Genomic DNA, 21823 nt, shown 5'->3' with positions numbered 1-21823 from the left:
GTTTTGGTGTGTGAAGCGGGATGAGTCAGCACCTCCAAATCTGAGGCCATGGTGCTCTGCCGGAAACCGGTGGATTGCTCCCTCCAGGTGGTGACAGAGTGCCTTCCCCCAAGCGAAGGAGTTCAAGTGTCTCGGGGTCTTGTTCACGAGTGAGGGTAAGATGAAGCGGGTGATCGACAGGCGGATCGGTGGGCTGCAGCAGTAAAACAGGCAATGCACCGGATCACCTTGGTGAAGAGGGAGCTGATGGTCGTATGGCACCTATGGTCACATTACATTACATGTCATTTAGCTGATACTTTTATCCAAAGTGACTTACAATATGTGCATTCAACCATGAGTAAAAACTCAGAACAACAAGAAAAGAGTAAGTACAATTTCTTCAATAAATTTAAACTACAAAGTGCTATGAGTAAGAGCCATTTAAGTGCTACTACGGCGCTACCTTATGTAAAAATATGTGATTTTAGTTTGCGACGGAAGGTGTAGAGACTTTCTGCTGTCCTGATGTCAATGGGGAGCTCATTCCACCATTGAGGAGCCAGCACAGTAAACAGTCGTGACTTTGTTGAGTGTTTAGCTTGCAGTGACGGAGCTACGAGCCGATTGGCAGAAGCCAAGCGAAGTGAACGAGCTGGGGTGTACGGTTTGACCATGTCCTGGATGTAGACTAGACGCAATCTGTTTGCAGCACAGTACGCAAGTACCAATGTTTTGAAGCGGATGCGGGCGGCCACCAGTAACCAGTGAAGGTCGTGGAGGAGCAGAGTAGTGTGGGTAAATTTCGGGAGCAGCTGCATTCTGGATGAGGTGTAGAGGTCGAATGGCATTAGCAGGTAGACCTGCCAGGAGGACGTTACAGTAGTCTACACGCGAGATGATCAGAGCCTGGACCAGAACCTGTGCCGCCTTCTGAGTGAGAAGGGGTTGTATTCTCCTGATGTTCTACAGCATGTACCTACAGGAGCGTGTTGTGGTGATGTTGGCAGTCAGGGAGAGTTGACTGTCAAGTGTCACACTGAGGTTCCTGGAAGTCGAAGTCGGGGCCAACACTGAGTTGTTGAAGGTAATAGTAAGGTTGTGGGTGGGAGAGCCTTTTCCTGGCAAAAAGAGAAGTTCAGTCTTGTCCGGGTTAATTTTCAGGTGGTGTGCGGACATCCACTGAGAGATGTCAGTCAGACAGGCAGAGATTCGTGCTGCTACCTGTGTTTCAGATTGGGGAAATGAAAGGATCAATTGGGTGTCATCAGCGTAGCTATGGTAGGCGAAGCCATGCGAGCGAATTACAGAGCCGAAAGAGTTGGTGTACATAGAGAAGAGGAGAGGACCCAGGACTGAGCCCTGAGGGACCCCAGTAGTCAGAGGACAAGGCTCAGACACAGATCCCCTCCAGTTTACCCGGTAAGTGCGGTCCTTGAGGTAGGATGAGTAGAGGGAGAGCGCAATGCGATACCCAGGTCGTGGAGGGAGGAAATAAGGATCTGATGTTCACTGTGTCAAAGGCAACATAAAGGTCTTGAAGGATAAGGACAGAGGAGAGAGAGGCTGCTCTAGCAGTGTGAAGCTGCTCAGAGACAGCAAGGAGGGCAGTCTCTGTTGAGTGGCCTGCCTTGAATCCAGACTGGTGAGGGTCAAGAAGGTTGTTATGGTGGAGAAAAGAGGAGACTTGGTTAAAGATAGCTCGCTCTAGTTTTTGGAAAGGAAGGGAAGGCGAGAGACAGGTCTGTAGTTGTTGACTTCAGACGAGTCGAGAGTGGGTTTCTTCAGGAGAGGGTTAACTCTCGCCTCCTTCAGAGAGTTAGGGAAACAGCCGGTTGAGAGGGAGGTGTTAATAAGATGGGTGAAAAAGGGAAGAAGGTCGGGAGCAACAGCCTGGAGAATGTGAGACAAGATGGGGTCAAGGGGGCAGGTGGTTGGGCGGGCGGAGGTTACCAAGGTAAGAACTTGATTGGGAGACAGGGGGGTGAAAGAGGAAAGCAAAGGGGAAGAAGATGAAGTTAATGGAGGTGTCGTTATAGAAGATGGATTAGTAAATGAAGAGCGTATGTCATCTATCTTTTTTGTAAAGCAACAACGTGGTTTGGTAGAAGGGTGGGGGGAGGAGGGGGACATGGGGGGGGGTCACGGAGGTTGGAAAAAATAGAGAAGAGTTTTTTGGGGTTCGAAAAAAGAGGATTCGATTCTGGATTGGTAGAACAAGTTACAAAATTACAAAAAGATATGCTATCATCAGGGACAACATCTGAATCCCTTGCCTTGCTCTTTGAAGCCAATCACTGAAGTGCTTACACTACATCTGCAGGTTTAGTCGGTGTATTACCCTTGTTCTTCTTTTTGAAACAATTTTCGTCATGCCTGTGTTTACTCATTGTTTTAGTCTGACTTTTGTCTTTTCCATATCAGTAGGTGATTAAATACATTTTTAAAACTACAGTGAACATGTTTTTAGGGCAGTCCAAGGAGTTTTGTAGTATATATGCATTGATTTTGTAAGATTTCACACTAAAATTGTAGTTTACTACATTAATGAAGGCCTTACCAGAATAGTCCTTTCTGTGGAAGTGGAAATGAAAATTGTACAGCTAAGAACTGTAAACTTAATCCATTAATCTCAGGTTGTTTAAACTATCATGCACAGTGGTTTTAAGACCCTGATTTCTGAATTTTAAATGCTGACAAATGGGAAAAATGCTCCAGGGTAGGAGCTCTAATCAATTCAATTCAATTCAATTCGATTGTCTCCTGGTGTGAGTGAACGCTGGCGCATCTAGCTGCCGCTGCTCTCTGGTTGTTTTATTGTTATAAAGTTTTTTCGACGATTTTCTGCACAGTTTGCAGCAGACCACCTACTTACTGTCATCCCGTTTAGTTTAATAGGAACTGTGCTTAAAGCGAGTTTGTTGTCCTGCCTACCCGAACGCTGACAGCTACGCTGCTCGGCGAACATCTGCCCGTGGCCGTGGATCATGTGGAGCTACAAGCTTGCTGTGAGCGTTGTGCTCCTGTGGACTGTCCTGTCCCTCCTAACACTCCCAGTATCACCCCTGACCCACTACCTGAGCGCGGAGCTCCTCCAATTTAGATTCCTCCGTTCTGCTCCTCCGCCTGTATTATACAACTTCCCGGACATCGCTCGCCACCGCCGGAGGTACATTCACCGCGGAGCGGGGCGATACCACCGCATCGATGACTCCACTGCCATCAACTCCATCTGGTCCTCCACCCGCCGTCAGAAAAAACCAACCCACAGGAAGGTGGACCACACCAAGTTAGCCAGCCTAGCCAGGTCGGCTAACGTTAGCTTCACCAACCAACACTCCGACGTCAAGTTTGGATTATTTAACATCCGTTCCCTCTCAGGCAAGGGACAGCTACTACAAGACCTCCTCCTCGACCACAAGTTGGACTTTCTCTGCCTGACTGAGACGTGGCAAACCCCTGACGACTTCTCTCATCTGAACGAGTCTGTTCCACCTGGGTTTGTTTACACCGCACACCCCCGTCTCACCGGAAGAGGAGGAGGTCTCGCGATACTTCACCGCGAGACTTGGAAGGTCTCGTCATTATCTTTGCCAGTATCCCAGACATTCGAATCTGTGGCTCTACAGCTGAATGGTCCTACTCCAACCGTTTTACTCAACATTTACCGCCCACCCAAACCAAACAAGGACTTCATCAATGAATTCACCACACTTCTCACACATCTGCTCACTGTCTCCCAACATCATTCTGTTGGGCGATCTGAATATTCACATGGACAACACTAATCATCCCCTCACTAAGGACTTCACTTTTTGCTTGGACAGTTTTGGTCTCCTTCAACATATTCACTTCCCCACCCACTCTAAAGGTCACATTTTGGACTTGGTCATTTGCTCTGGTGTCACTCCCCTCAACTGCTCTGCTGTCGATCTCCCTATCTCAGACCACATGCTCATTTTATTTAATTTAAGTTTAACATTATCCAAATACAAACAGTTACGTGTCATATCCTTCCGCAACATCACAAACATTAATCTGGCTGACCTCACAACAGGCATTGACAGTTTCCCCATCATCACCCCCCACACACCCTGGATCATCTGGTTAATCTTTACAATGATAGTCTCCGTACTCTGCTGAACTCACTTGCTCTTCTCAAAACCCAGACTGTCTCATTCCCCCACTCTGCCCCCTGGTTCTCCCCTCAGCTCCGCCAGTTGAAAGCCAAGGGTCGCCAATTGGAGAGGCTTTTCACCAAAACCGGACTCACGATCCATAAACAGATGCACCATGCCCACATCCTCCTCTCCAAAGATGCCCTCTCCTCAGCCAAATCACAATTCTTTACTGACAAAATCACTGCTGTTGCTGGGAACACCAGGACCCTTTTCTCTGTGGTCAACAATTCATTCCGCCCCCCAGATTCCCTTCCCCCTCACTTCTACTCCACGGAAAACTGTAACTCCCTAATGTCATTTTTTAACACTAAAATAACTACCGTCCATCAGCAACTGACCCCTCATACGTCCAGCTGTCCTTCTACTTTTGTTCCCCCCCCCGTCTCTGTACCTCTCTCCTGCTTCCAACTCCCCTCTGCCATCGTTTTATCAAAACTCATCCAGACTTCCAAGCCATCCACCTGCCAACTCGACCCCCTCCCATCCTCCCTGGTTATAGCCTCCCTCCCCTCTCTGCTACCCCTGATAACGGCCATCATCCATTCCTCCCTCACCTCTGGTTCTGTCCCATCACCTCTCAAATCCGCTGCTGTTACTCCAATTCTCAAGAAACCTGGTTTAGACCCCAACATTTTCAATAACCTCCGTCCCATTTCCAACCTACCATTTCTCTCTAAAATCTTAGAAAAAACAGTGGCATCTCAGATTCAGGCTCACCTCTCAAACAACAATCTCTATGAACAGTTTCAGTCCGGTTTTCGCCCCCGTCACAGCACAGAAACCGCCCTCATCAAGATCTCAAATGACCTCCTCATGGCAGCTGACTCTGGACTACTATCAATCCTCATCCTCCTCGATCTGAGCGCCGCCTTCGACACCATCTCCCACACCATCCTCCTCGACCGTCTAGCCTCCATTGGAATTTCAGATACACCCCTTTCATGGTTTCACTCATATCTCTCTGGCCGTACTCAGTTCATTCAGTTAAAATCATTCACATCACATCCCTCCCTCCTCTCCTCCGGTGTTCCCCAGGGATCTGACCTTGGTCCTATCCTGTTTATTATCTACCTCCTCCCACTTGGACTCATTTTCCGCAAACATAATATTCAATTCCACTGTTACGCGGACGACACCCAGCTCTATGTTTCCTCCAAACCCTCTTCCACTTCCCCGCCCCCCTCCCTCTGTGCCTGTTTACAGGAAATAAAAAACTGGTTCACCTCAAACTTCCTCAAATTGAACAGCAATAAAACCAAGGTTGTCCTCATCGGCTCCAAGTCCACTCTCACCAAGCATCCCAGTTTCGCCCTCACAATAGACAACTCCTCGGTCTCCCCCTCCCCTCAGGCTAAGAGTCTGGGTGTCGTCCTCGACAGCACACTGTCATTCCACACTCACATCAACACCACCATCCGGTCTGCCTACTTCCACCTCCGAAATATCAACCGCCTCCGCCCTTCACTCACACCCAACAGCGCCGCAATCCTGGTCCACTCTCTTGTCACCTCCCGCTTGGATTATTGTAATTCCCTCCTCTTTGGTCTCCCCCACAAACTCCTCCATAAACTCCAACTGGTCCAGAACGCTGCTGGCCGCATCATCACCAAGACCCCTTCCATCTCTCACATCACCCCTGTTCTACGACAACTCCACTGGCTCCCCATCAAACACCGCATTGACTTTAAGATCCTCCTCCATGCATTCAAGGCCATCCACAACCTCGCCCCTCCATATCTGTCTCACCTCATCCAAATCAACATCCCCACCCGGTCTCTCAAGTCTGCCTCCTCCATCAACCTGACTGTCCCCCCAGCTCGTCTGTCCACCATGGGGTCAAGAGCCTTCAGCCGCTCTGCCCCTCGCCTCTGGAACTCCCTCCCCCCTGACATCAGAAACATTGACTCTATCATTTTATTCAAAACCCACCTCAAAACCCACCTTTTCAGGCAGGCCTATGCCTGACGTGTTCCCCTCTGGGTTGCTCTGCTGCAGACTGTTCTGCTTTTAACTGTGCTGCTTTTTAAATTGTGTCCGATTTTTAAATATGTTGTACGGCAACCTTGAGTGCCTTGAAAGGCGCCTTATAAAACCAATGTATTATTATTATTATATTTCAGTTTATTTTGTATAGCCCAATATCACAAATTACAAATTTGCCTCAGAGGGCTTTACAATCTGTACACATACGACATCCCTGTCCCAGGACCTCACATCGGATCAGGAAAAACTCCCCAAAAATAACCTTTGACAGGGAAAAAAGGGAAGAAACCTTCAGGAGAGCAACAAAGGAGGATCACTCTCCCCGGATGGACAGAAGCAATAGATGTCATGTGTACAGAATGAACAGCATTTACAAAGTTACATAAACACATTACATGAATATGACAATGTATGAATGGAACTCCAATCAATGAAACAGAAGGAGGTAAAGAGGAGGGGGGACAGGGCGCATCAGCAGGGCCAACGCGGGAGGCCGGTTCACCAGGCATCAGACACCTCCAGGTCCAATGGACCCTATGAGACGTGAAGTCACAACGACTCCGGGGAGGAAGCAGAGTTAATAAGGTGCAATGGAGAGATGTAAATTCATCCATAAGGTGAGAGAGAAGAGGAGATAGGTGCTCAGTGTATCCTAAAACATCCCCCAGCAGCCTATAAGCCTATAGCAGCATATCAAGGGTCTCGACCAGGGCAAACCTGATTCAGCCCTAACTATAAGCACTATCAAACAGGAAAGTCTTAAGTCTATTCTTGAATGAGGTGACTGTGTCTGCCTCCCGGACTGAAAGTGGAAGCTGGTTCCATAAAAGAGGACCTTGATAACTGAAGGCTCTTGCTCCCATCCTACTTTTTAGGTCTCTAGGAACCACAAGTAGCCCCGCATTTAGTGAGCGCAGCTCTCTAGTGGGGCAATATGGTACTACAAGCTCCTTAAGATATGATGGTGCATCACCAATCAAGGCTTTGTAGGTGAGGAGAAGAATTTTAAATGTGATTCTTGATTTTGCAGGGAGCCAGTGCAGTAGCCAGTACAGGAGTAATGTGATCTCTTTTCTTAGTTGTTGTGAGTACACAAGCTGCAGCATTCTGGATCAACTGGAGGGATTTAAGAGACTTATTAGAGCAGCCTGATAATAAGGAGTTGCAGTAATTTAGTCTGGAAGTAACAAACGCGAGAAAAGCCATCCAAATATACACCAGGGCAGACAGACATTTCCAAGGCAACGCCACTTGATGACAGATCCGCACTGGATGAGGCTAAGAGATCATCAATCTTGCCTCTAATAGTTAAAATCTTTTCATTGAAGAAGTTCATGAAGTCATTACTACTGAGGTCTATAGGAATACACGGCTCCACAGAGCTGTGACTCTCTGTCAGCCTGGCTACAGTGCTAAAGAGAACCCTGGGGTTGTTCTTATTTTTCTCTATTACTGATGAGTAATAGGCTGCTCTGGCATTACGGAGAGCCTTTTTATATGTTTTAAGGCTGTCTTGCCAAACTAAGCGTGATTCTTCCAGATTGGTGGAACGCCATATGCTTTCGAGAAGTTTGCTTTAGGTCGCGGGTCTGAGGGTTCTACCAGGGAGCAAACCTCCTTTGCCTCACTGTCTTTTTCTTCAGTGGGGCTATCGAGTCTAGTGTCATTCTCAGTGAGCCTGTAGCACTATCGACAATATGATCAATCTGGGATGGACTAAAGTTAGCACAGGAGTCCTCCGTCACATTGAGACGTGGTATTGAATCAAATGCAGAAGGAATCACTTCTTTAAATTTAGCTACAGCACTGTCAGTTAGACATCTGGTGTAGAAACTTTTGACTAACGGTGTATACTCCGGGAGTATAAACTCAAAAGTTATGAGGTAATGGTCTGACAGAAGAGGGTTCTGTGGGAAGACCTCCAAATGCTCAATGTCAATGCTATATGCAAGAACAAGGTGGAGAGTGTGGCCAACGCAGTGAGTGGGTTTCTGTACTCTCTGACAGAAGCCAATCGAGTCCAATAATGAGATAAATGCAGCACTAAGGCAATCATTATCAACATCCACATGAATATTAAAATCTCCTACAATAATAACCTTATCAGTTTTAAGGACTAAACTTGGTAGAAACTCTGAAAATTCAGATTTAAATTCTGAATATGGACCTAGTGGCCGGTACAGTATAACAAATAGGATTGGCTGTAATGTTTTCCAGATTGGATGTGAAAGACTAAGAACAAGGCTTTCAAATGAGTTGTAGTTTAGTTTAGGTTTAGGATTCATTAATAGGCTTGAGTCAAAGATGGCTGCTACTCCACCTCCTCGGCCGGTGCCTCGAGGAATGTGAGTATTAATATGACTTGGAGGAGTTGATTCATTTAGGCTGACATATTCTTCATGGCTCAGCCAGGTTTCAATAAGACACAATAAATCAATCTTTCAGACTTACAGTATCTTAATGTCAATGTAGTGTGCTACAATACAAATCTTAGATTTTCTGAGGGTGATTATGATGCGTCAGCATAATATACATCACCAATGATAAGGTTTCACAATCACCCTGGATTATTGAACTGTGGCGACTCACACATTAAAATATAGGCAAATACACCATAACAGTATTTTGTGAGTGTAACTTTCTATGTAGAGCTTAAAGAGCTGAAGATGAATGCTCTCTCTTCATTCATTCGGCTCTCTCTCATAGAGAATTGCAGAGTCAGAGAAATTACCGCTTTGTAATAATAAGCCACAAAGATGGTTATGTTAAGACTTCTGAGCGTTTCAAGATGGCGAACGTAGATCGAAGACTCTCCTGGTTAAAGGAAACGGAGACCACAAAGTCAGAGTTGAAGGACACGCTGCTTTACTGCGTCAAACAGCAGGGACATTTCCAGACCAAGGTGACGGAGCTGGAAGCAAGATCGGGCAGAAACAATATTAGCATATATGGGATTAAAGAGGGCACGTAGGGAAGCTCAATGATAACATTCATGGAGAACTTTCTGAAGACACAGCTGGCCCTCGATACCAACACAGACCTACAGATCCAGCGAGCCCACCGGCCGGGTCTGAGAGAGGCCTAAAGATTACCAATGCCAAAAGGTATGAACAATATACTACTGGGATTCATCAGGTATGGACAGACACATTTCAAACACCGCTAAAAGGTGTTAAAAATATTGAATACCTCTCATTCGGTTACATGATCAAAGACGTACACACGCACATGAGTAGACCCCTTCCTCCCCCCTTCTGCATTGATAATAATGAACTTCATACAGTATATCGACAATTCCAACCCCCACCCCTTGATTTAATATTTACTTTTTGAACTGTTGCTTGTTCTCGGGCTGTACAAATGACCGGGAGAAGCTCAATTGACTGTCTGGCACAAGAGGGAAAACATACTTTGTATTTGCAGAGAGGGAGCCTCAAGTCGAAGTAGGATTAATTCTCCACCAGTAGAATAAGGATAGTGAAGATGATCCTGAGGTTGGAAGTCAATTTCATATTTGTTAATTAGGCTCCGAGCGACTGACGTAGTCAGTCCGAGAGGATCCTATTGTTATTCTTAGGGGAACATTGGGCGCATATTGGGGGTACTTGCCATACCCCAAAACTCTCCAAATTTGGCAAGCTTGCCAGGCTTGGTGAAAATAGCCATCTGATATAGACGTCGAATTTGGATTAAAAATGTCTCTCTAGCGCCTCCTTGAAGTTTGACCGGCGATGCCCCTCACCAAGAATGTTCGATTGACTTGAATTTTTTCACATGTCAATCTCCACCTGCTCTACAACATAGCCTCTCAGACCCTTAAGCTCCGCATACTTAGACCGTAATGTACTCTATTTAGCCTAGTAAAAAAAGTATAATTCATCCGAGGGTCTCGCTCACCTTGATAAGCGTTCCCCCTGTGACCCAGAGACCTGGGTTCACATCCAAGCCAGGGCTAATTTCTTGCATCACTTTTTTTAACATTTCATTTACATAACGTGGTCTACACTGACTGAACTTCTCCTCCTTCCAGGAAAAGGCTCTCCCACCCACGACCTAACTATTAACTTCAACAACTCAGTGCTGGCTCCGACTCTGACTTCCAGGAACCTCGGTGTGACGCTCGACAGTCAACTCTCCCTGACTGCCAACATTACCGCAATAACACGCTCCTGTAGGTACATGCTGTACAACATCAGGAGAATACGACCGCTTCTCACTTAGAAGGCGGCACAGGTTCTGGTCCAGGCTCTCGTCATCTCACGGCTAGATTATAGCAATTCCCTCCTGGCAGGTCTACCTGCTAATGCCATTCAACCTCTACAGCTCATCCAGGATGCAGCTGCTCGACTGGTCTTCAACCTCCCGAAATTTACCCACACTACTCCGCTCCTCCGCGACCTTCACTGGTTACCGGTGGCCGCCCGCATCCACTTCAAAACATTGGTACTTGCGTACCGTGCTGCGAACAGATCGGGTCCAGTCTACATCCAGGAAATGGTCAAACCATACACCCCAGCCCGTTTACTTTGCTCGGCTTCTGCCAATCGGCTTGTAGCTCCTTCACTTCGAGCTAAACACTCAACATAATCACGACTGTTTGCTGTGCTGGCTCCTCATTGGTGGAACGAGCTCCCCATTGACATCAGGACAGCAGAAAGTCTCTACATCTTCCATCTAACCCTAACCCTAGAGACACATGATGCATGTACTGCATGTACTGTATATGTTCACATTATCACAGCGCCACCTACTGGCTCAACTTGACTTGCTCGAATCTGCCCCAAACTTGTCATGCTTGACACAAGTCACGGCCTGAGGATATCGACAAGCCTATTTTCACTCAGTCAAAGCGCCACCTACTGGCCAAATCAAATCAGCCTAAAACGTATCGGATTCCCATGTAATTTACATGATGTGGTCTAGACTTCACGTAGAGACACATGATGCATGTACTGCATGTACTGTATATGTTCACATTATCATAGCGCCACCTACTGGCTCTACTGGACTTGCTCAAATCTGCCCCAAACATGCTTGATAAAAGTCACGGTGTACGGATATCGCTAAGCCAATTTTCACAGTCAAAGCACCACCTACTGGCGGAAAAAAAAACAGCGTTACGTGACAAACGGTAAAACGTCCGACCGACGAGGCTGCGTTCTCTGCCGAGTTGTCACAACACTTGTGTATATGTTGCCAACACATACAGATTGAACTGTTATTATGGAATACAGTAACTTAAAAGTAATATTTTGGAAGGTGAATGGTTTAAATAACCTGGTTAAGAGAAGCAGAATACTATCAAAAATGAGAAGGGAAAAGCATCAAATTATATTTTTTACAGGAAACGCAAGATATTTACACGAGAAATGAAAAAAATTTGGCTACAAGAACACATTTTATAGCTCAATGAAAACCAGGAAAAAGATTCGCAATATCATTACACAACTATCAATTTTGAATTGGTTGGGGAGATCAGGGACACTGAAGGCAGATATGTCCTGGTGCAAGGCAAGATTGAAAGCAAACTGACCACACTTATGTGTTTATTTATCACAAAGTGATCAAAGTATAATGAAAAAAATACTCAAATTGATTTCTTCTGAATCATGTTGAGTTATAGTGGATTTTATATACACGTGCACATTAATTAATACATAAAGAAAGTTATGATAATTAATTTGAGGAATATTCTGAGGAATGTATTATGAAGCATAAGAGAGGATCACTGTTTTATTATTCTGTTTGTTAATGACAAATGTAATGATTAATTGTATGATGCATGAGAATGAATGGATGTTTTATTGTTTAGACAATAGTTAAAGAGATGCCGATTGAAACCTGAGATGTTGCTTTTATTCTGAAGGTAGGATAATAGGGTTTTATTCTGAAGAGGAACTTCCTGTCCTTGACCGGAAGTGTGAGCTTTGACCCCGCTAATTTATCGCTTTGAGGCATTCTTTGAAGTGGCCAATGGAACTAACCCTCAGGTGTGAACCTTATGTCTTATTCGCTGGTCAGCAGCATGCTGTGTCTCTGAAAGGTATTTACATGAATACCTCCACTAACCAATGGAACTAACCCTCAGGTGTGAACCTCATGTCTTATTCGCTGGTCAGCAGCATGCTGTGTCCCTGAAAGGTATTTACATGAATACCTCCACTAACCAATGGGAGCTTAGCTCAGCGAATGGACTGCGAATAAAACTAATTGTAAGACGTGAATTTGGTTTCTTACGTGGTGACGGCAGACAGAACCTGTTGGCTACGTCAGGAGACTGTGGAAGCGAAGCCATGTGAGCGCGTCCGGGCCTGGACTGTGTGTATGTATACAGATGACTCTTGTTTGTTATGATTAAATAATGGTTATTATATATCTCTGGCTTCGGAGCTTCTTCTTCCAAGCACCAGGTAGCTCGAGATTCTCTGAACTTTTACAATCACAAGGCCCACTAATATGTGCAGGAGACTTTAACACAGTAATAAGTAATACATACATCTAATAAGAGAAAAGTGTCCCCGCTGTCTAAATTGCTGAGAAGAGGTTTAGACAAGACAGGCTTGACGTTTGGAGGGACCTACATCCACTTGAATATTTTTATGTTTCAGAATGACAGACATAGGATCCGGAGCTGTGATATAGGAACAATATATTTAACACTAAATTTGGATTGTAGACCAAAGAAAACAATTTGGAGACTTAATACAAGTGTGCTTAATAAAACAACAATACAGCAAATGAAACTAAATGACAATGGGGAAGTGAACCCAAATATATTATGGGACACCTTAAAAGCAGTTATCATGGGGTAAAATAATATCGCTCACCTCAGCTCTCAAAAAAGAAAACGAAAAGAAACTCAAACACCTGGAAAAGAACCTAAAAGAACTGGAAAAACAACATGCCGAGACTCAGGACACTCTAATGTTGACCAAAGTTAAGATAATAAAAAATCAGATCTTGGACATTTATAAAGAAGAAACGGAGAAAAAAATACAAGTTCCTAAAATAAACATATTACGAAATAGGTCCGAAAGCTACAAAATTACTAGGTAAGAAAATACGGAAAAAACTGATCTCACACTCAATATATAAAACTTCACCTTGAATCAGGACAAATACGTAATAATCTATAGACCTGCCCTCAATTGGAAAACACCAGAATGACAACTTGACTTCACAGATCACTAAAAGAAGAATTGCAGAATGCAGTGAATAAATTAAAAAACAATAAGACACCAGGAAGTGACGGTTTACCAGCTGAACGGTATAAGATCTTTAAGGAGGAGCTGACTCCAGTACTTATGAACTCCTTTAACTGGACACTTGAAAAAATGTCAACTCCACCTTCTTGGAGTGAAGCTAGAATGTCTTTTATCCCAAAAGAGAGCAAGAATAAAATGTTATGCAGTTCATACAGACCAATCTCGATTTTATATCAGGATTACAAACTCTATGCATCCATCATGTCAAGGAGATTGGAATCCTACATCCCTGAACTGTAATGCACAACAGCGATCCAACCGGTTTTGTCCAGGGACGGCAAATCCAAGATAATATTAGATGCTTTCTTCATATTATAGAAAATATCGGGAAATCTAAATCACAGGCTGTGATGCTGCCTAGATGCTGAAAAAGCTGTTGACTGTGTGAGCTGAGAATACCCATTTTTGGGTTTGCTGAAAAGTCAATTAACAGTAGGTAAAGCCCTATATTCATCCCCGACAGTGACCGAATAAAATTGGAAAGATCCACTCGTCAGGGGCCCCCCCCCCCTCTCCCCAACCCTTTTTGCACTTTACAAGGAACCCCTGGCACAAGTATTAAGAGAACGCTGCGATATAAAAGGTATTCTGATAAATAAGAAGGAACATAAAATAGCATTATATGGTGACAATGTACTTTTTATACATCCGTGACCCAGACGTCGTCTGCCTCCCTATTAGATCTCCTAGACATATTCGGTACATGATTCAGGATACAAGCTAATATGCAAGAAACACAAATATTACCATTTAACTACAATCCACTGCCCCTTATAAAAGCAAATGATACCCATTAACTGGTCTCAGAAGGCACTCAAATATCTTGGAATTTGGTTGACAGAAAATTTAAGATATCCAAGTAACTGGTCAACACCCCCATTGAATTTAAGTGCGAGAATTGATATTATAAAGATGTCCATTTTACCTAGATTACTGTATTTATTTATGTATTTTCTTATTTTTTTTTCAAGTTTAATTTTTATTTTCGTACAAACAAATACAACGTTAACTCCCGTATACTCCGCTACCACACTTGAATTCTGAAAAGACATGGCCGGATGTGTCAGTCCATGTCCCCGCCAGCGATCGGTACACTTGGCAGTTGTTTCCGGAACGCGAGTGTGATTGCAGTGAACCCACGCTGCTCCTTTTTTTATTTTATTTTTATGTGTGGTGTTATGTTTGTAAAAACAAAGTAAAGGATAACCAGATGGGGTGGTGTTCTGTTGTGTTATGAATGATGGAGGAGGTTAGGTTTTCAATTTGGATGTATTCTGTCATGAGGTTTCTCCAGTGTGTGATATGTATGTTATTCCTAAATTTCCAGTTCATGAGGATAGTTTTTTTGGCGATAGTTAGGGCCACGAGGAGTAATCGCCGGTTAGTTTTGTTTAGATTTATAGATGTAATGTCTCCCAGTAGGCACAGTGAAGGGGATAAAGGGATGAGGTAACCCAGAAAGACAGACAGTGACTCAGTTATTTTTCTCCAAAAGTGTTGAACTGGTGTGCAGTGCCAGGTGGCGTGAACGTAGCTATCCGGACTATTTTGGGTGCAATGTAGACAGATGTCTGAAGTGAATCCCATTTTAAACATTTTTTGCCCAGTATAGTGAATTGTGTGAAGTATTTTATATTGTATTAGTTGTAAATTTGCATTTTTAGTCATGAAGTAGATGTTATTGCAGATTTGGATCCAGAAGTCAGCATTGGGAGTGATAGATAAATCTAATTCCCATTTTATTGATGGTATGGATGATGTTTGGTCAGACTGTGATATTATATTATCGAAAGGAAGCCACATGTAAAATATAGCATGTTAACCATCTGTAACAAGCGTGTGTTACCGCGGGTGGTATTCCCCTAGCACAGAGACAATAGAGACAGGCACTAGTTAGGTGTTTTTATTAATTGCAGACGGATGCGGTCTCCGTAGTGCGTTCCGCTGATCTGCTCCTGTGGATAGCAGCGTAGGTCCGGCGTTCTGCCGAATCCCAGCACCCCCACTCCTTTGTCCACCTGCACACTTATAATGGGAGCAATCATCATTAGACCCAGGTGAGGCCAATTAGGCCTCCACCTGGTACCGTTCCCTGAGCGTACTCCCCCACTCCCCTCTGCAGCTGAGCTTAACCACACCCAGCCACCACATACTTCCACCGCCCGGCCTATCCTAGTCCGGAGGCTTGCTTTCAATTATAGTTAACAAATCAAAATCTGCAAATATCAGAGTTTGGAATCGACCAAGAAAATTGAAATTGGCGCATCTCCAGTATAACTAATGGATGGATATTTTTTTAACTCTAGTTCTAGTTATCCTTGAACTGTCTGATCATGTTTAGCATAAGGGATTTTTTCTCGTTTTCCTTATATTTGGTGAAATTTGAATACCATCTACCACTTGAAGTTGCAGAAGTTTTACCCATTAGTGAGAAGCTCCTCCATCCATCCATATTTTTGGGAGGACAGTCTCTTGCAGTCACCATTAAGGTCTTCAATCATAAAAGTTACTGATTTGGTTAAGGACATTGATGATTCAATATAGTATATATAGATTTGTTGTACTCTCTTGTGGACTTTTTACGAATAGAATTTAGATCTCTGCCAATATTGCTATGATGGCTGGTAAAGATCCGACAGCTTTTATAAATCACTTTTAGACTACACTTGAACCTTCATATAGAGCAAACACTAATCACTTAACAAGGAAACAGATGTTTGAAAAAAATTGTCAGCCCCCTGGATGCAGGTGTTAAAGAACATTGCTGAGGTAGAGCACACTGAGCTTCCAGTCTCAAAGTGGTCCTTGGGAGCCTTCTCCTGCAAAGGGTCTTTGAGCTGTGAGGATAACCCTGTGTCCTCCTACGAATCCCGCCCACTGCTGTGCCTCTCTGTAGTTTCAGAAAATCCTGTATCGAGCCTCGGGTGTCACAGCCGATCCAGCCTGCCAGCCGTGGAGCCACTTTCCGGCTACGATCCAGGCGGTTTCGAAGGAGAGAGACCGAGAAGTGACTTTACGCTCCTGTGGGTGTCTGGCCATGCCAGAACTTGGACGTTGATGTTTCCCGTTTCCCCTGCCTGTGAATAAATCCTGGTTTGAGAAAGAACTCTGCTGTCCAATAGCTGCATTTGGGTCCATGAACACATCAGAACATGAGCAGATCTTTAACAGAGCTCTCAATGAAGCAAGAGAAAGCAAGGGGGGACATCATCTCTGTCTGAAGATTCACCTCTGTAATTGCCTCAAGTTCTATTGATTACACAATGCCCCTAACCCCTTTTTTTGCGTGATCCCTTTACAAAGTGTGTAATCCCCTCACAGAGCTTGAATACCCTCCCGTTTGCTGATGAGATAGCAGTATTGATCAAACTGTGCTCACGTATTTGTGTGTTTGTATGCGTGTAGAGGCAACTAATTAACCTGATCATTCATTTGAGAATATGAGATGGCAGACCCGCACAGACGTTTGGATTAGTGACTAGAACAGAATGCAAGACTACATATTCTCTTAGAAGAACCATGAACAATAAACTAAATTAGACAGGCCACTGCAGCTGGCAGTCCAGCTGTATGTCAGTATAATTTCTTAGTGTACCTCTTGGCTCGTGCTTCAACCTTTTGTGGGAGCTGTTGTTTTCTTAATGAACCTTTGTCCAGAAGTTGCTTGCGGCTTGAAGAACTATACCATCGGTAGGAGTGTTGCATGTGGCTAAAGTTGCAGTTCAAAATCAGCAACATGTTGCAGCAGTACATATGCTAATCTTTGTTTGTTTGTGCGACTATAAAGAAAGAAATGCATAATGTCCCAGCCAGAGAAAGGACACAACTGCTTTTGAATAAATATTATGCTTACCGTTAAAATCATACTAATGCTACGTTCACACCAAACGCGAGTATATTCCATGCAAAGTCAATGCACAGACGCGAATGATTGCGAATTTCGGCGAGCGGCGCGTTGAGAATTGTTCTCAAAAAAAATAAATAAAAAATCCGCCCAACGCTGTCAATCAGCGTTGAGACGCTCCGCCCCCTGGCTGCTGCTGCTCTATTAGCGCTGGAAATAATCGAGACGTAGTCGACTATGTCTCGATAATTTATTTATTCTGTGGTGGATAGCGGAAATTATAACTGTTTTTACTGTCTATTCCATCTTCCTACCTTTTTTTTGTTGTTTGGGCAAATGTAGAAGCTGGTCACCACGATAGTTGTTCCTGGCATCAGGTTGAGTTTGGTGTAGGTGGTGCCATAGTCAGTAGACCTGAAAGCAGACAGACAAAAACAAGATCAAGTAGCAGATAGCCAAGAAACTTTTAGGAGCATTTGTTGGGACATTTTCTTTTCTTTTAGCTAAAACAGCTGGATGATCCATCATTGCAACGACAATAGAAGAACAGCCCCGGGCTAGTGGTGAAGTACTGGCCAATCCCCAAATCTGGCAGCTTTATACACAGGTAGGACCTCCTGTATGTGTCTGAGATTGCTAGCTGCTGGATTGTTTCTTTAGTACAGCTCAGTCACACCGACCAAGCAGAGTGAGGGTTAGTGACAAGTTTTGAAAAGCAGCACAGGTTTCAGCTCGGTGAGGCTTAGGAGGGTATCCGTTTATTGATAATTAATTACTTAAATTCTACTCCTGGAAACAGATTAAGAAAATAAATGTAACAGAGTGAAAATAGGTTAAATAATGCAAATGTAAAAGTCTACCGTTTTTTCATTTTTTTGACAGCTTTCTGGAGATAATTTAAGTAATCTATAGCAGAGGAAAAAAGATTCTGCCACATTTAGCCAAGGGTTGAGGGTTCAACAGGAGGAAGCCTGGAAGAAGAGTTATTGATGAAAGAGTGAGCTAGCACATCAGCCTGGTTAAGGATGAGAGGATTTACTCCTTTGCGCAGTGGGACATCAACCACTGACAGAAACACACGCACACCCATAGCCCCACCAAGCCATTCAGCAATCAGCTCTCCGATACAGTTGGAGAAAATGAAGTGATTAAGTCTAGGAGGCTGGATAATCAGGGTATTAAAAATACATTGGGCCATGTTGGACTTGTACTACAGTAAGCAAATTGTCTCATTTCAAGTTGTCATCATATTGATGTTCTTTTAGTATACTTTAGCGGTTATAACTTTATTTGTGTAGAATTCTTCCTTACAGCGTCTAAATTACCCACTACACATTGAAACGTTCACAAGCTCTGTCAAAGCACTCATAGCTCTCTACCAGAATTAAGAAAACATGAACACCAGGACACACATGGATAACTCTTCAAGCAACCATATTGGGCAAAGTGAACGTCACTACCAGCTGGACGACGGACACAGAAAATATGAGAACACCAGGACACACATGAGAACATAACTACTAACTACTAAAAAGCACAGCATGAAAACACCATGAGCTTTATGTGAAGTAGCATCCAAAAGGTTCCTTCAACACAAAGGCTCACTAGCCAACCAAGTCATTCCCAGACGCACAGCACAAAGACGCAACCCAACTAGAACGCTCACACCAACCATGGTATGAGCTGTAGCGCATGGTTCCTAAAAAGGTAACAGGTCAAGCTATTCACTTGCACTTGTCAATGCACCAACACAACTACTTACAGTTCACCACATTCCTCCCTTAACCATCGCCTTGCTTACCATATGAACCATGATAACCTTCTGCTTACCATATGAACCATGATAATCTTCTGCTTACCATTTGAATGTTGATAACTTTCTGCTTACCATATGAACCATGATAACCTTCTGCTTACCATATGAACCATGATAACCTTCTACTTACCATATGAACCATGATAACCTTCTGCACACTTGTGCAGCAGCAGTCTTCAGGTTCTCAGGTAAATCACCGACAGTGCAACTGGGTCCAACCACCCAGATACCCAACAGGCTGTGCACAACTCTCAATAATGGGTCCAGAATTACCCAGAAGACCACAACCATGATCACAAAAAACAGACTGCATTTGTTTTAAACTGAAGCTAAACGGTCTGCAAAACATGCTGTTATTAGGAAACACTAAACCAGATACTATAGTCTTCCCCAGTAAAGCCAGGAACATCAAATGCGTTCAGCCTAAGAATACAAAACAAGCAGCACACCAAAAACTCAGATGATGCCATAATGGAGAAAACAATCTTCGAATGGCCGAACACACAAAACTGATCTGTACAGAATCAAACTATTACACCAACACTCATAGCAAGAACATCCCATACACAGCTAAGATAACTGCAAGCCCGTTTCACAAGCTGCTGAACCAGAGACTAACTAGACTCCCCCTAGTCTTCAGGTGCTACTTGTGGTGGGTTCCTACGCACTAAAACCGTCAGGCCGGGTAAAGCAACCATGAACTGGCAACCCACCTGCAGCCTTGAATGTGCCACAGAGACAACTGCTCCAACCACTTTTGTCACCACACTATCAACACCCCCCCCCCAACAAACTCCAAAGGGAATCCACTCTAAAACCTTATGGGACAAAATAACAGCAATTTACTCACCAAACTCTGCAACAAAAATCACCAGCATAATACAGTTCAATGACACATATATACATGTAGCGCCCTGCTGATTTGATTACATGTGTGTGGTGGTGCGTTTTGTTATGAGGTCTGTTGTGTCCCGACTTTTCTGGGCTGGTTCAGGTGTCCAGAGGGTGGGGAGCCAATCAGAAGGAGGGAGGTGAGTGAAGATAAAGGGGAGGTGAAGCTAGAGTTCGGGTGATGATTTCGAGAGTGGGGGAACAGGTGTGTTAGCGGAAGAGTGAACGGAGGGTTTGGGATTGGCGTCGAGGAGCAGCTACACGGAGGACAGTGAGCCGGGTTGAAAGCGCGGTTGGAGTGCGGCGGACCAGCTGACGGTTAACCCGTGAGGGGTTCCTTGAGGACGACGTAGCCGGCGAGAAGAAGGGAGGCAGGACGGAGGTTCCGGGGGTCATCGCGCTTCCAGAGGGGACCAGCTGGTTTTAGTAGGACTGCATCACTCGCTTTCTCTGGGGACCGTGAGTACTGACCCCGCAGATGAGGAGGATTAACCTGAGCTCCAACAAGCGCGCCAGCCTAGGGTACCCTAGCACAGACTGTTAACGCCCGGGATGAGTGTGTGTTTCTGTTATGCGTATTGTTTTGGGAAGAATAAATGTTAATGTGTGTTAATCCCGTGTCTTGATAGAATTCCAGGGTTAGCAACCTGCTATATTTATAAAGGACACAAGGAATTTAACCCGGGATATATATTTATATAAATGCATGGGAGTTGAGCCCACACCAACAGTAGGCTATAGTGAGAATTTGAGTAGACCCTCTTTCAGTGCACCTCCCATGCAAACAGGGGAAAGTAGGAGGACCCTGACTAAAACAGCAACAGAGAGGGGGGGCTACATACACCTCAGAAAAACTAATCAGTATAGTTGCTCACATTAACCAACAAGAGGAAAACCACCTACCTACCACTCGTCCATGTCTCCCAAACAACCAGATTGCACATCTCACCCACCAAACAAGGTGCACCTGCCGACTACTGATCCTGAAATCAGTCTTGAAAACATCAACCCATCTTCACCAATCTAAACCTAGTCATTCAACTTACAACCCGGCTCAAAGGCCACAAAATCAAAGGGAGACCAGTCGAGTTAAAAGTAATAAATAAGCATTTATTTAAGGAATACATAAACTAAAAAAAAACATGGAGAGTCAGTAACCACTAATGTTAGGAAGTGTGAAACGGTCAGCAGCCGTTTCAGAGAAGGGATCCATCCTCTTCTTCTTGATTTTTAACGGCGGTTGGCAAGCCTATATTTGGTGCATTACCGCCACCTTCTGCACCGGAGTATGGATCAGACAGTAGGCTCGCTTTACCCCAGAAACAAAACCACCCCAATATGTGTGTGTGTATATATACAGACATAGATATTGTTTGCCTCTATCATCTGGGAGGTAGAGGAGAGAGTCAAGGCTGCCCTGGAGTTCTCAGGATCTGTAGTATGTGTTGTGTTTCCTGTTTTATTTTGTAGTCCCTGTCTCTCGTGTCCTCTGTTTACATGCACTTCCTGTCCCTGTGATTGTCTGCCATATCCCTGATTGTTTCCTTCTGTGTCTAATCACCTGCACCAGCCCTGTGTATTTAAACCCTGTTCGTGTCTTTCCTATTTGTCAGTTCGTCTTGTTTAATCGTTGTAGATCACGGGTGTGAGTCGGTCTCTTGTATTTTTCCTGCATGGAATATTTGTCCTGTGAGGAATAAAGTTGCCTTTTTTCCCTAGTTGTCGGGGTTTGTGTCCTGTTCTTGCGGTTACTCCCGTGACAGAACAAACTGACCAAAGATGGACCCAGCCTTCAACCCGTCTTGTCCTTCTCTTAATGGATCCCGTCGGTGTTCAGGTGGACCTCGAGGCCATGGAGGGAGAA

At 44.3% G+C, this 21823-nt stretch overlaps 1 protein-coding gene across 1 annotated transcript in view; it reads right to left on the bottom strand.

Moving 5' to 3' along the window:
- sorcs2 (sortilin-related VPS10 domain containing receptor 2) overlaps nucleotides 1-21823 on the bottom strand; it is a 226304-nt gene that overhangs the window by 62398 nt on the left and 142083 nt on the right. Inside the window, exon 3 of the mRNA XM_034557809.1 lies at nucleotides 17567-17666. Within this exon, the coding sequence (XP_034413700.1) occupies nucleotides 17567-17666 (100 nt within the window). The remainder of the gene's footprint in view (nucleotides 1-17566; nucleotides 17667-21823) is intronic.

The sequence above is a fragment of the Cyclopterus lumpus genome, chromosome 18 (genome assembly GCF_009769545.1).
Source record: "Cyclopterus lumpus isolate fCycLum1 chromosome 18, fCycLum1.pri, whole genome shotgun sequence".
Lineage (NCBI taxonomy): Eukaryota > Metazoa > Chordata > Actinopteri > Perciformes > Cyclopteridae > Cyclopterus > Cyclopterus lumpus.
Note: the sequence above shows the minus strand (reverse complement) of the source record. Positions and strands in the feature narration are given on the sequence as shown.